Source organism: Gastrolobium bilobum, unplaced genomic scaffold, assembly GCF_033153095.1.
Source record: "Gastrolobium bilobum isolate Gb01-03AN ecotype WA unplaced genomic scaffold, APGP_CSIRO_Gbil_v1 utg359, whole genome shotgun sequence".
Taxonomy (NCBI): Eukaryota; Viridiplantae; Streptophyta; class Magnoliopsida; order Fabales; family Fabaceae; genus Gastrolobium; species Gastrolobium bilobum.
In genome coordinates this window covers 26,200-41,763 of record NW_026897777.1, presented here as the reverse complement: position 1 = coordinate 41,763, position 15,564 = coordinate 26,200, and the positions used below count along the sequence as shown (strand labels likewise).

Genomic DNA, 15,564 nt, shown 5'->3' with positions numbered 1-15,564 from the left:
AAAAATTAATAGATGAGTTGTGATTAGAGAAGAAATGCCACTCGAACCTATAGTTAGTTACATTTCTATCCATTTTCCATTTCGATATGATCCGATCTTTTTGTTCGTAAAGCTATTTACTCGATATATCATAGACATTCTTGAAGCACCCCTAAAAAAGGGACAAATAATCAATTTTGAAAACATTTATTGTCAAACTTGCTCATATATGAATTTACCTGATTCATGAGGGAAAAATTAGTATCAGTATCTCAAAGTTTTATTTTTATTTTATTAATTTTAAGGAGGTAAAAAGGAAAAACTTATTTAATTTAAAAGAAATAAAGAAAATATTAATATTAATATATACTCACATATATAATAAAACATATATATGACAACATATATATCTACTACCATTGAATATAACTTCATAACAGAGTCTAATGTTTCTCTTATCTTTTGTCATTGAAGATTAAGTTATCACCTGAAAAACTCCAACATAATATTGTTTTAGGATTTATCGAAAAAAATAGGATGTTTTGAAAAAAATTATGTTGAAAGATAAAAGCAAAATTCTCAAAATATTATGTATTTTTTTTCCCTAAACTCCAAAATATTGTTTTGGGTAACAAAACTCCTATTACAAGAGAAACTATTCCCATCATAATATATGAGTTAGCTATAGGAAATCATTTGGTAGTTTTAATTATTATGGAACCCCATATACAAGTGGCATTAATAGTTATGACTATTTTATCATTCTTCTTGTTAAAATACCATATTTATTGAATATTATAAACAAGGTAAAGTGGGTGGCATTTTAAAGGATATAAAGTTGTGTTATTTTAAGAGAGAGAAATAGATAGATAAAGGTGGAGAGAGAGTTGACAAAAAAAATAAAATAAAGGTGTGGGTCCCACCTCTGTGTGAGAGTGAACTGATATAAGTTGTATCATTTAAAAGGATAAATATTTTTCCCTACAAATAAAAATTTAATACTAACAATCAAGTATGATCCTCTAACAGGTCACCATCATGTTGAGAAAACTTTAAGCTGGGCTCCATAAAGGTTGATTTAGGCTTGCAGCCCAAGAGACCTATTTCATGAAGAATATCAAAAATGTATTTGCGCTAGCTAAGGAAAATCCCTTTGGAGGGGCAAGCCACCTTGGGGTGCGTATGGGTCGAATCGAACCGAATTTTTTGAAAAACTGAACCGAATTGGTTTAAATAGTTCAGTTCAAAAATGGTTCGGTTCAAAATCAATTTGGTTCGATTTGGAACCGGTTCGGGTCGACCCTATTATAAAAAGAAAAATTAAAATTTTTAAAAAATAAAGTAATAAAAATCATTTTGGTTCGGTTCGAAAATAGTTCGATTGGTTCGAAAACGGTTTGGTTCGGTTCGAAAACAGTTCGATTGGTTCGGAAACGGTTCGGTTCAAAAATGATTCGATTCTTGAACTGGTTCGGTTCATGAACTTGTTCTTTAAAAACCGATTCGGTTCATGAACTAGTTTTTAAAAATCGGTTATTTTAAGTGCAGTTCAGTTCGATTCATGGCTTTGCTCAATTTTTTTGTTGTTTTGCACATCCCTAGAGCCACCTCAATGTTAGACAAGTGGCTTCAATATTCAAGAGAGGGGGTGAATTGAGTTTTATAAAAAAAATGCGCAAAATTCCTCCTTTGATATTTTAAAGAATATTTTTTCAATTAAATGATTTAACAAGAAAAATTCTAAGTGTAGGTAGTTGAATGTGCAATAAATATATGCTAATGAAAAAATAAATAGAATCTAAAAATGCAATTTCAAGATGAAAGTAAAGAGTTCAAGGTTAGAGAAATTGCAAACTAGATGTATTCTGATTCGGTCACCACCACCGTGACCTATGTCTAGACTGAAGCCGCTCGATCAATTTTTTTCACTAACTATCAAGCTTCAATGGTGCCTGATAAACCATTACAATCTTCTAAGACTTCGGGCTCTTGGATGCCTTTACACTTCACTCCAAGTTTACTTAGGAATTTGGTATCCTCTCAAATACAAAGGACTCACTCCCCTATCAATTCAAGAAATTAAATGGAGGTGTTTAATAATGACTAAGTACTCTCAAAGTACAAATTATACAAGTTGAAGAACTAATGGGTGTATAGCTTTAAATCAAAGATGAGCTCAAGAATATGTAATAATCATAGTATGTAATCAATGAGCAATAATGAGTTGGAAGGAGCAATAATGATTCAATAATTGATGTGTATTCGTCCAATATTGATTACTGTAGCTACAAGTATATATAATTGCATCTCCAACAAAAACTAGTCGCTTAAAGCCGTTGGACACTGTACATATTCGGATAATTGTCGAGGCCATATCTGGATATTGATATCCGGATATTGAAAATCCAATATCCCAATATTTCTTGGCTGCAACTTTTTTGCACGAAATCTTGAATTCTTCTCATACAAAATGACTTCTAATGTATTGAACACATGTAATTGGGTATGGAGAATGTTTCTAAGTATTCAAATCATGTAAAGATCATTCCAAACTATTTTGACATATTAAACCATTCAAATTGTCCTTTTTCAACCTTTAGTGTTCAAGATGCATTCTTTCAAGTTCAAATAGATTTTCAAAAGTGTGAACAAGTATATTTTGGTTGTGTAAGGCTGCTTGTATACTCAAATCATATTAAAAGCCTTTTGATGCAATTTTGACTTATCAAACCAAGATTTTTAAAGCACTTTATGAGTATGCAATAATATAAATGACTTAAGCTCATGCAATTCTATATGCTTATACCTTTACATAATTGTCCTAAGTCTTAAATATGTATTCTAATGAGATCTTGGACTTAGCTTCATTGTTTAAGGCTTGATGCTTGACTTTGACTTGCTTTCACATAGGCTTGGATTCTTTTTGAGTGTTACTTGTTTATGACTCTGGAATCTCCTTCTTTAAGTTTGTTTGTAATCATCAAAACCATGTGGATGTGGCATCATCAAGTTTATTAGTTTTGAGCGCGTAGCATCACACCATCACCTTGATTCTACACTCAACACCAAGGAAATACTTAAGGGGTCAAGATCCTTCAACCAAAAACAGTTGTCAAGAGAAGATATAAATTTCTGAATTGCAATAGAATCATTAAAGGCAACAATGACATAATCAACATAAATAAGAATAGAAATCATAATGTTATCATTAAAATGCAAAAAAAGAGAATTATTAGCTACTAATTGAGTGAATTGCATTGACAGCAAGGTAGAGCTAAGTTTTTGGAACCACTGTCCAAAGGCATATTTGAGGCCATAAAGTGATTTGCATAAATGACATATAAGATTGGGTGGAAGAGGCTCCCCCTGGCAAAGATATCTTGGAGGCAACTTCATGTAAACCTCCTCACTAAGGTCACCATGTAGGAACGCATTATTGGCATCCATCTGATGAAGGAACCAGCCATGGATAGCAGCAAGGGCAAGTAGGAGCTGAACAGTAGTTATCTTTACTACAAGATAGAAGATGTCAAAATAGTCAATGCCCTCCTATTGAGAGAATCCTTGAGCAACAAGAGGAGCCTTGTATCTTTTAAGAGCGCCATTAGCATTGTACTTGACTCGATAGACCCATTTGAAACCAATTGGAGTTTTGTTAGGAGGTACGGAGACAATGTCCCAAGTTCGGTTTTGTTCAAGGGCAAGGACCACATTTTGCATGGCAGCACACCACTCAGGGAGTTGAGAAGCTTGTCAGTAAGTTGTGGGTTTATAATGGGTGCATAAAGCATTCACAAAAGCCATATGGGTGGGAGAGAGACAATGATAAGATAGGTAATTAGACAGCGGATGAGCTGTGCTGGTGGAACAATTATAATCTAGGAGATATTTAGGGGGATGAGAGGAGCGGGATGATCAAGAGGAAGAAGTATCAGTGGTGAGTTGAGTAGGAAGAGACTTAACAAGAATGGAATTGAGAGAAGTTAAAATAAGAGAAGAGGATATAAACGAGAAGATGAACCCAAAAAAGACAACATCCTCGGAGATGAATACACGGTTGGATTGAAGGTCCAACATCTTATAGCCCTTGTATCTTGGTGGGTAGCCTATGAAGACTGCAGGTAAGACTCGAGGAGAGAACTTGTGATGTGAGTAGAAAAGGGTGGAAGCATAGCAGAGGCAACCAAACGTGCGAAGATGAGAATATTGAGGGGACTGCTTGTAAAGAAGGGTGAAGAGGGTGTTGTTCGACAGAACAGGAGAAGGGGTGCAGTTTATAAGGTAAACAATCGTTAAGACACAGTCCTGCCAATATAGAATAGGAATATGAGATTGAAAACGGAGAGCTCGCGCAACGTTAAGTATATGTTAATGTTTGCACTCTACCACAGAGTTTTGTTGTAGTCGTTCAACACATGAATGGAAGAGTGCAATGCCTTTAGAGGAGAAGAAAATAGTGTTGAATTTAGGGGCGTTATCACAAGGAACAAACTTAATGGATCGGTAAAACTGATTAGAAATAAGAGTATAGAAGTTGAAAAAAAAGAAGGAAATTCAAACTTGTGTTTGAAAAGGAAAATCTATGTATACTGAGTGCAATCATCTACCAAGGTGAGGAAATAACGGTAGCCATCAACTAAAATGGGGGAAATGGACCCCAAATATCACAGTGAACAAGGTCAAAGGGATATGAGACAATTTATGATTTAATAAAAATGGTAAAAGCTTTTGCTTTGCTAAAGGGCAAACAGTACAAGGTAAACACCAGAAATTGAATCAAGATGTAAACATTTTTTCATTGAAGATAACACTGGTAAAGACAAATGTCCTAATCTAGAGTTCCACAAGGCAACATTACTCGAAATCACAGAGAAACAAAGGGGTGGGGGAACATGTTGGAAAGGGAGAAGAGCAGTGAAATCAAGGACGTATAGACCGTGGACAAGACTACAATCCCAATCATTTTGCCCGAGAGACGTTCTTGGAGAAAACAATGAGATGAGCAACAATATTAGTATCACGGGTAAGGGCACTGATGCTAAAAAGGTTAAATGAAAAAATAAGAACAAATAAAACATCATGAAGAATCAAACATTCAGATAAAATAGTAGAACCCTAGAGGCCACTGGAACAACCTTGCCATTGGGAAAAGACACGATTGATTCAGAAGAAAAAGGAGAGGTATCGACGATAATGGAGCACACGACACGTGATGAGAGGTGTTAGTGTCCAAAACCCAGCAAGACGAAGGTAAAGATGAGGGGAACTCACAACTAAAGCTATCAATGGTGGGATTAATGTCAACCTTAAGGGAAGGTGGCTGAGAGGAAAGGAAATTAGGGTTGTTGTTTTGAGATAGAAGTGAGAGGAGTTGCTGGTATTGGTGCAGTGTAAATGTTAGTGAATGAAAGGGTGAGTCAGGAATGGGGGAAACGACAGCATTGGACTAAGGGGTGGTATTGGGCTTATTCAGTTTAGGGTTATATCCAAGTGGGTAACCATGCAATTTGAAGAACTTGTTCTTGGTGTGGCCCAAGGTGCTATGAGTACATAAAGGACGCTAACAACGCGGAGGCACACCAGTGGCAGCGGCAACAGACAGTGGCAGCACAATGGGTTACATCAAAGAAGGGGTTAGAACCACCGAAACAGAAGTCTTGATTTCGCATTGACGCTCCTCATGCAACACCAAAGAGAAAACCTTGATAAAGAGGGAAGATGATCCATAAGAAGGATTCGTGCCATGATTGAAGAGTAAGAATCGTTCAACCCCATGAGAAAATGCATAGCATGGTCCTGGTCACGATCATTAGGGATGGATCATAAGGCACCAAAGTGCAGGGATAAGAAGATCAGTAATCAAGGTGCGCATCCCATGGAGTTTTGAGACGGGTATAATAACCATTTACATCAAGAGCACCCTATTGCAGAGAAGATATCTGAAGTTTCAATTCAAAAATTCGGGGAAAGATTCAAGAAGCGTTTGCTTGATGGAAACAGGTGTTAAGATCTGTCCGAACATCGTAAGCATTGATGAAATACGTGTTAGAATTTGTATCTAAATTTTATGGGTTATGAATAAGAAGTGGGTTGAGGAAGGAAAGAAAGAGAGAAGATGAAAGGATGTGTGAGCTATAAGAAATCCCACATTGAACAACTAATAAGAGGTGGAAAAGTATATAAGCTCTCACATCATACTACTAGATTGCCCCTTGGGGCACTACACATTTTGTGGAAGAGAAAGGAATTTGGTGACCTTTGATCCACCACACGCGCATCCGCCGCCATCCGATTCAGCTCGGTTCGGTTCATGCGTGTATATGAAATAAAAAAAATTATTAAATTTTTTTATTATTTTTTATCCAATCGTTGCTTCCCTCCAAATTCAAACTAAAACGTTGAACCGGTGCGTTCGGCTAAATTTGAACTGAACCGGTGAACCGGTTACCGATTGTACCACTTCGTAGTCGTCAATCACATATATATAGATACTGAACCCTTCAAAAAATTATGTAGTTTTTTGCAATGGAGAAAAGTTATACTTATAATATTTTTTATCTCCTCATTGAATGAAAACCATATAAACAATTACAAAATAATATCAAACGACAGCAGTTACTTAGCATAAACTTAAACAAAATGGGGGCGTGTCATCCCCCCTCCTCCTTTGTCTCTCTCGGCACAGTTAAAGATGATAAGTGAAAGGGTCATTATATGGTTTTAGTAATTAAAAATTGAATGATATATACACTAAAATTGAAAGTTTCGGATTTTCTTTATAACTCTAAACTTTACTTTTAGTCATCACATGATAAAATGGAATGGAAGACTCATTTCATTTATAGTAAATAGTAAATACTAAACGCGTTAAAACAGCAAGGAGAACTTTGTACCGTAATTGAGTTACAGCTTAGGAGTTTGTTGACAAATGATCCTCACTTTTACTAATAGACAATTAATAATTCATAGAATGATCAAGGTATAATAACCTATAAATGTGATTCAAGGCAAAGATACAACTCTAAGAATACAACATCTATATATATATATATAAGTACAAAAGTGTCACCTATTCACAGCTTTTTTTCCCAGCAATGCAGCAGAATGTGCAAGTTTACATATCTTATTATAATTATATTGTTCAATTGCCTCTTTATCGAATATCGCATCTGACAAAACAACTGATGATGCTCCTCGCAAAATATATTCCCCAATAGAATCTACAAACAATTAGAGATAAAGTCATTCACATTGGGTGTTTATGCCAATGGAATTAATTTAATTTACTAATTAAAACTACTTGTGTCCATTGACCATGTATGGATGAGTTTAGCACTACAGATATATGTCAAAAGCTGTTACAGAAATTTGCTTGTTCCATAAGCTGCTTTAAGTATTGTGGTTGGTAACTAGTTTGTCAATAGGAGTGTTTGCTAGAAACAATATCATATTTTGCATGAGTAAATATGTTATTGATTTATTTATTTTTATAAAGCTTCAACTTAAGAAGAAACTTCAATATTATTAAATGATGAAGTATGTGTTTGGCAAAAGAGAACAATGGAGTGAAGTGTTTTAAACAGAAATCCGTTGACAAAAACAGCTGTTTCTAGACATCAATATCAACATCACCTTTATCTTATCCCAAACTAGTTAGGGTCGGTGGCATATGAAGCCAAATGAAAAGTATGAAGAAAATGAGGGAAGAAAAGATAAAAATAAAATTAAAAGAACTATAAATAACATTAGAAATGAAAACATAACAATAAACAATTTAGAAGAAGAATAAAATAAAATAAAAATTGAAAATAAAGATACATAAGAGAGAAAATAACATAAGAAAATAAAATAGAAAAATTTAATAGAAAAATAGATAGAAAAAAATATAAAAAAAATAGAGAGATAAAAATAAAGAAAAGGAAGAAAATAAATTAATTAATAAGAGATGACAAAGAAAAAGGGAAGAAAGTGAAATAGAGGAAAGGAGAAAGAGGGAAGAAAGTGAAATAGAGGAAAGGAGAAAGGAAAAAAAGTAAATGTAGAAAAAGAAATAGAGGGAGATATAAGCGGAAAAGGACTAAAAAGGGACTATTTGGAACATAGGAAGCAAGAACGGGTCTAACCCTCCACAATGCTAATAGCTTTCCTCCAATCCGTCCTAAGACACAGTGTCCGCCAATCTATATCTCACTCCATTAAGTCTTGTTCTATTATTTTCCCTAGGCAAGTTTCAACCAACCTCTTCCTCTCTGTTTTGAATTCTTGGTAACACACTTTTGTTCTTACAGGAGCATCAAGAGGTCTTCGCATTATGTGCGCAAACCATCTCAATCTATGCTCTCTCATCTTTTCAACCATCGGTACAACTCCTACCTTTCTTCAAATATCTTTATTTTTTATTTTATCAATCCTTGTATGACCCTACATCCACTTTAAGATCCTCATTTTCACTACTCCCATTTTATGCTCATATTGCTTATATTCTGGCCAACATTCATGTTAATCAACGTTGAGAATGAGAAATAACGAGCATTCTAATATCCCAAGTACTGGGAAACCTATTTGTAAAATATTCGAGGATGAGACATATGAAAAGGGAAGGACTTTCATGTTGGTAATGACATATTAAACATAATAATCCTAAATATTTTATATCTTGTACCCATATTTAAGTTCTGATCCAGTTTTTAACACATATCCTGATTACTGCAAGAGGTGGAGATTTTAAATATTTGGTAATACCCATCTATCTCTATAAAATTGTCTATTGTGTTATGAACATAGATCAGAACTTAAAATCAACTCAATATATAACACAATAGGAGAAACTGGAAAACTACCTATTGTTATTCCCTGAGAAGCAACCATAGAGACATGAGGAAAGGGCTTCTTGAGTGCTGATATGTACTGAAATCCTCCTAGTGCAGAAACTGGATAAACCTATCCAACAAAATAATAGTCAAGTATAAGAAATTCTTTAAAAATATATAATCAAATCAATGTTAGTGTATGAATGAAAGAAAAAATAAATAAATAATAAACCACCAATATTTGTTATTCTTTTCACAAAGTGTTCATCTATATATATATATATATATATATATATATATATATGATGTTACAAGTTAGAGAAGTATATCTTGAGTCTTGACCATTGGATCATTTCATGAAAGGTCAAGATTAGAACTTAAAGCCATGAGAATTTTAGGTTACGTAGTAACTTCTAATTCTGACCATTCATGTGTATTTTTTATACATCTTAGTGCCTGAGTCAATATCCGGCTGCAACTCAGGGGGACAATAAAAAATAAAAAGACAAGGAGTCTAGATTTCATGCAAATTTACAACTTCAGCAATCATTGCAGTCGATGAAAAGATTAATACATTGCTCGTATGTCTTGAAGGATAAGAGGAGCTAAAGGTTGCAAGATAGAATATTAACAGCTCAAGCCCTTTGTTATTATTACTAATATTGAGGTGGAGGATTGGACTTTGAAAAGGTAGAAAATCATGCCAAGCAAATGCTTCCTCCAAATAAAGCTCCAATAGCGACCAAACTTACTAGGAGCAGAAAATTTATACACATCTAAGTGAAGTGGTAATTTGATCTCAGTTGGAATCTTTATGACATGAATTATAACCCTTTATAAAGAAAAACTAATTGAACATGTGACAGCTCCAAATATAACTAATCCTTCAGATCAGTGTTGTAAAAACGTAGTGTCGAAACGTAGAAACGGACCTTGTCTACGTTTTTATGACCAAAATCGAGTCAAAACGGTAGTTGAAACGGGTTTTGAGTCGAAATGGTTGAAACTCCGTGTCAACTCGGTAAACTCGGTTGACTCAGCGAGTTTATCGAATTGACTCAATTTTTCTTTTTAAAAAAAAAAACTGTTAGATCTGACGAAGAGGGGAGAAAGAGAAACAAAGACGAAGAAGAAGGAGAACAAGAGCTTCATCGCCAACACCTTCACCATTATTGGTTGTTACTCCAACCCAAACCAAAACACAAAAGAAGAAGAGCAGTTCAAGTTGCAGTTTTAGAAAGAAAAACTGATGACATTGCTTCTTACTTGTTTCTATGCTTTCTTTTCTCTTCTACTCTTGCTTTAGTTTTGGCACTAAATAGCTCTTGATGCAAAGCATTTAAACTATATCCTCCGTTAAGAAGGGAGAGAGAGAGAGAGAGCAATGTCAGTGTTAATAAAAGGGAAGAAGAAGAGACTCACCGCCACACTCATAGTCATGCTTGTATATTATTATAATCAATGCTTTAAGTAATTAATAAATCCATGAATAATATAAAAATACATATAATATGAATTTTTTTTGCATAAGTTCAAATATACATATATATATATATATAAAACACGTAATAATAAAAAAAATTATATATATTTTTAGTCATTAATTAGCTTAAATTTAATAACTTATATAATTAATACATTAAAATCATTCTATATAAATTAAAACAGATTAAAATTGACATTCTTATAAAATAAACATGTTTGTGGGTTTTGGTTTTATATATGGTGGATATATATTTTATTTTTAATACGTTAGTAAACTCTTACGTTTCGTTTACGTTTTTGCTCACCCCTACCGTTTTTATACAGACTCTACGTTTTAACAACATTGCTTCAAATCCTTTTTCCTCTCATCTCTTGATTACCTATCTACCGATCAAATGTTTCACTGGTAATACTTTTCTCTCTCTTCACTCATTATCTCTTTCTCCCTTCCCTAGTTCTTGCATTAATATCAAATTTAAAATTATCTATCTATAGTATACTTATGAGACGAGCTGAACAAATTAAACAGTTTTTTCTTATAAAAGGAAATAAGTTGCACGCAGACTGGTATTTATGTGTGCAAGCTAGGAGGTATAATTCCTAACGAAGCAGATACAGACAAAGGAAAATTGAAGAAATGAGAAAATGCAAAGCCAAGAAAACCAAAATATTGTCCACTAATCTCTGCAAAAAGTGATGAAAATCAATCAAGTGAATGTATTATGTATTCTGTCTGTATTTCAATATTATTCAACACGGTAAACAAAACAGAACATCTGAACATGAAAAGGCCTACCTTGACCAGTTTAGCACCTGCATCACATGCAGACAATATCTGCATCGCATACAGTGATGATTAAAGAGAGGTCAAATGAATGCTAGAAAAACAATGCAAAAAGTAGAAAATCGATGATGCAAGAATGAATCACAAGATCAGTATAAGCTTGAAGCTAAAAGTTGACCCTTACTTCAGTTGGAGTCATAGCGCCAGGAATATATAAAATTTCCCCACTCTGAATGTAATCCATAATGTCCTGATAACCAATAAACAAGTTTAAGGAAAAATACACAGTCAATAATCTCGAAAGTCAATTCTAACAATAATAATAGGGAAAAGAAGAAAACAAAATAATAATAGTAATAGTAATAATAATAATAATGATTAAAAAAAGTTGCGATTTAGCACAAGCAGGTGACATCTTAGTATACAAAAATAAAATTTCAAACCTTAACAATTGCAGGACTCATCAGAAATTTGGCTCCAGCATTAATTGCAGTTTTTGCATCCTCAATCCTGAGAACAGTTCCAACCTAAAGGCAGATATCTGTTCTGTTCAGACAACCGTTGAAAAGAAATGTAATTCTATAAAAAAATTATTGTAAATGATAGAGTCTAGAATAGATCATCTATATATTAAAACAAATCATAAGAATTTGCGATAGGATTCCTTTACAAGTCAGTAATACTTATAATTAAAAAAAAAAAAAAAAAACTCCCATGCAATTCCAAGAGAACTCAATTTTATTACAGCATTCTAGACATGACTGAATCAAAAGAAATTTAGAGACTTCACGTAAATTTTGGTGATATTACTTAGTCAAACTATTGGAAGCCAGATTTGAATTTCCTCTTAACTGATGATGGGGCTATAATATTTATATACCTATCCACATGCATAAGACACCCACCACTAGAACTATTGCAAATACCTCAACTCTCAATTTTTCCCAAAATTTCTACAAGGTATTGGGTTTTGTTAGTAATAATCCAAAGAATAAATCATTTTTCTATGTTTGATAGCTAACGAAAATTGAGACACAGAAAAGAATAATTAAGCAGTCTTTGATAATAACCATCATTTATGTTTCAATCAACACATCTATTAGCTGATGATGATATATGCAGATACAATCTTCAGAACTTAAAATTCAATATCTGAGAGAATGCAATGACATTTTCTCCACATTCATAAGTTCTGGGCAGGTTCATGTGATTTACATCCTAAAAAAGAACATTGATGCCATGTAAAAAACCAGAAACTTAAAGGACGAAAGCATACTCCTAAAGCCATTGTAGGATGCTCCTTCACCAGCTGCTGTAGAACCTACAAAGACCAGAAGAATATGAATTCCAAAGCTCAGAAGAGTCAGAACAAGAACAGTAAGGAAGCAGAAAAGCTTAGGTAAACAACCTCAAATACCCCTGGGGTTGACATCACAATCTCCAACTACATGCAAAGAGAAAAAAGATGATGAGAAACACACCATTAAAATATAGATTTGAGCACATTATATTCCATGTCCTAATTCATTGTGCCACAAACTGCAGACCAAGAAGAACCACTTTGTTGTAGCATATAAAACTTCTTAACTTTTCGAAATTTCATATGATCCGTGAGCAACTCAGAATTAAACTTTGAAGTGTGAACAAAATACTCCTAAGTAATTCATTTTTTTTTTTTTTGTAATGCCACATAGCTTGAGCTGAGTAGCTGTGAAGTTGCTCCTTTGTGATCGGAAGGTAAGGATTCGAGTTTAGAAAACAATTTATATGTAAAAAGTAAGGGTAAGACTGCATACAATCGACCTTCATCACTACCCTCGCAAAGTCGGAGAGACTTGTGCACTGGGATTTGCCCTTTAATGCCATAAGGCTAAGTGACTTTCCATGTAGATGGCCCAAAAGCATTTGAACTGATTCAACTATTAGGATCAACTTCAAAACTTATAGTAGACGAAAACGATCCATGCAAATGTCCTCAAAGTTTTATTATTTCTAAAATTAATTTGATAAAACAAAATAAAAGAAAATGAAAAGTAAACTCACAACTGAAATGCCACCTGCTATTGCAGCATTTGCAGCTTTAATGCCATAAGGCTAAGTGACTTTCCGTGTAGATGGCCCAAAAGCATTTGAACTGATTCAACTATTAGGATCAACTTCAAAACTTATAGTAGACGAAAATGATCCATGCAAATGTCCTCAAAGTTTTATTATTTCTAAAACTAATTTGATAAAACAAAATAAAAGAAAATGAAAAGTAAACTCACAACTGAAATGCCACCTGCTATTGCAGCATTTGCAGCTTCCCAGGCCACTTCTGCACTATATGTAAGTGAAAAATAAAAAAGTAAGCCAGCCTAAACAGAATTCCAGACTGCAAAAATAAAATAAAATTATTGACTACGGTTGTGACTTGTGAAAATTAGTCTCACACTAGCACACTAAAAATTGAATTCAGTCATCAAGAACAAAGACACGGAGAAAACTTGCCCCAGTTCAGCAAAAAGGGCAAAAGTAGACGAAAATTAACTTCACATCCTCAATATTCAGTAAACATATCTAATTATACAGCAAATCCAGATTTATTGGGTTGACTAATCGTCTTTTAGTTTTGTCACTATTCAACCACGTCTATGCTGTCCCTTCCTATCCGAACAAGTTTAGACTGCACTAATCTCGGACACCTTATGCCTCAACCTCATCTATAACAAGTAGGGCATGCCTACCTTATATGTTGCATAACACCAAAAATTATAACCGTTAGTCCCAACCTTGCAGTCTAAGAAACAAAGTTTTCTCCTTTTTCATCATTGATAAAGTTCCCTTTACAAGAAACAAGATACCCGAAACAAATTTAGAGTAGCAAACCCTTTCTTCTTGGAAACATATGTGGAAGCGCACTTCCGATTGTCATATTAGTATATTTCGCAAGCTGTATTTCTTTTGTATATTATTTTGTATTCTGTTATTCATGAGGTATTGTTGTACATAGTTTTGCTAGCTCATGGTTAGTTATGCCTTACTTCCTTTTGCAATATATGTATACAGAGAACACTAAACACAATGAGAATAGTCAGATTCTGTTTTCATCATCTTCTTCCTCTCGTTTTCTCATTTCTCATAGTGTAAAAATGTCATTTACCAAATGTTATAGATTTTTTTTTCCTTAGGCAAACAGATGGCTTGCATTACTTATGCCATCATCCAAAGGGGATGATGGCCATTAAGAATTTCAATCTCTAGATTTCAATGGCAAATATTTAGAAATCATGTCATAGAAGAATGCTATGGTGTCGTGTGAACAGAAAAGTTTCAATACACACATCAATGTATCAAAAAAAAAGGCAAGAATAATCAAATATAGTGTCAACCACCCAACTGCAACAAGTACTAATGAAATTTAAACCCCCAAACCCCCCACCCATCAAATAAAATGAAATAAAATAAAAAATTTCAAGGATAAGCAATTAATCACCCTTTCTTTCATGAATTCCTAGAAGAAGATGCCCAAGATGTTCCCACCAAAAACAAAACTACGGAGAAGGAAAAGAAAAAACCCCAAAAATGATTATCAGAAAAGTTTATTTTTTTGAAAAAATAAAACTTGCCCCCTAGTTTTTTTCTTCAAAGATTGCTTCATAAAAATGAGAAACCAAGGAAAAAAAAAAAAGCAGAGAAGAAAGGGGGACCTGTTGGCCCTAAGGCAAGCTATGACACCAGAATTCTTAATCTGGCTGAGGGTTTTTTCAACTGGGGATGCTGAAAGCTGAGGTTGAGGCTGAGGGGCTCTGCATGAAACCGAAACCCTGGCACGCAAATGCAGAGAAGAAGAAGGAGGAGGAGGAGGCCATTGACACAAGGTTAAGGTTGCAGTTGCAGTGCCCATTGTAATTTATCATAATATTTATTTTTAGATGAGATATTATTATAAGTTATTATATAACCTTCCAATCTTCAGCTTTTATGCACTTTTCCTACATTACCTTTCAAAGTTCAAATTCTTCAATCAACTTTTTTTTTTTTTTTTTTTTTTTACAAAAACTGTTTTTTTAAAAAAAAAAATCTGTTCGAATATCTATTTTTTAAAAGATTAAAAGTCATAAAAAAGCTAAAAAAATTATTTTTTTTGGAAGCTATAAATTTGAGCTTATAAAAAACGTAAAAGTTAAAAACAAAATAATTTAAAAAAAAATGTAAATAGCTTTAACTTTCGTAAAAAAATTACTTTCAAAATAAACAAGATATAAAAAATAATTTTTTTGGAAGTTCATCCAAACGGATAGTTATACACAAGAAATGGCTTTGAGGATACATGAGAATATATATATGAATGAAAAATATAAGTCTTATATTGCATAAAAAAATTATCTTATGCAATACATCCAAATAATTTTATGCCAATTTTTTTTTAATTATGGATTTCACGTATTTGTCTCACTCATATGATAGTACTATTTTCAAATTCCAATAACACGATAATATATATATAAAGACTTCACATGTTGC

At 33.5% G+C, this 15,564-nt stretch overlaps 1 protein-coding gene across 1 annotated transcript; it reads right to left on the bottom strand.

Moving 5' to 3' along the window:
* Positions 1 to 6,915: 6,915 nt before the first annotated feature.
* LOC133310229 (uncharacterized) lies at positions 6,916 to 14,946 on the bottom strand. Its single transcript, XM_061511125.1, has 9 exons — positions 14,748 to 14,946; positions 13,326 to 13,380; positions 12,467 to 12,502; positions 12,335 to 12,379; positions 11,502 to 11,585; positions 11,243 to 11,308; positions 11,071 to 11,109; positions 8,820 to 8,919; positions 6,916 to 7,199 (listed from the first exon to the last, which is right to left on the bottom strand). The coding sequence occupies exons 1-9, from the start codon at positions 14,942 to 14,944 to the stop codon at positions 7,045 to 7,047; spliced, it is 777 nt and encodes a 258-aa protein (XP_061367109.1). The 5' UTR covers positions 14,945 to 14,946; the 3' UTR covers positions 6,916 to 7,044.
* Positions 14,947 to 15,564: the final 618 nt, after the last annotated feature.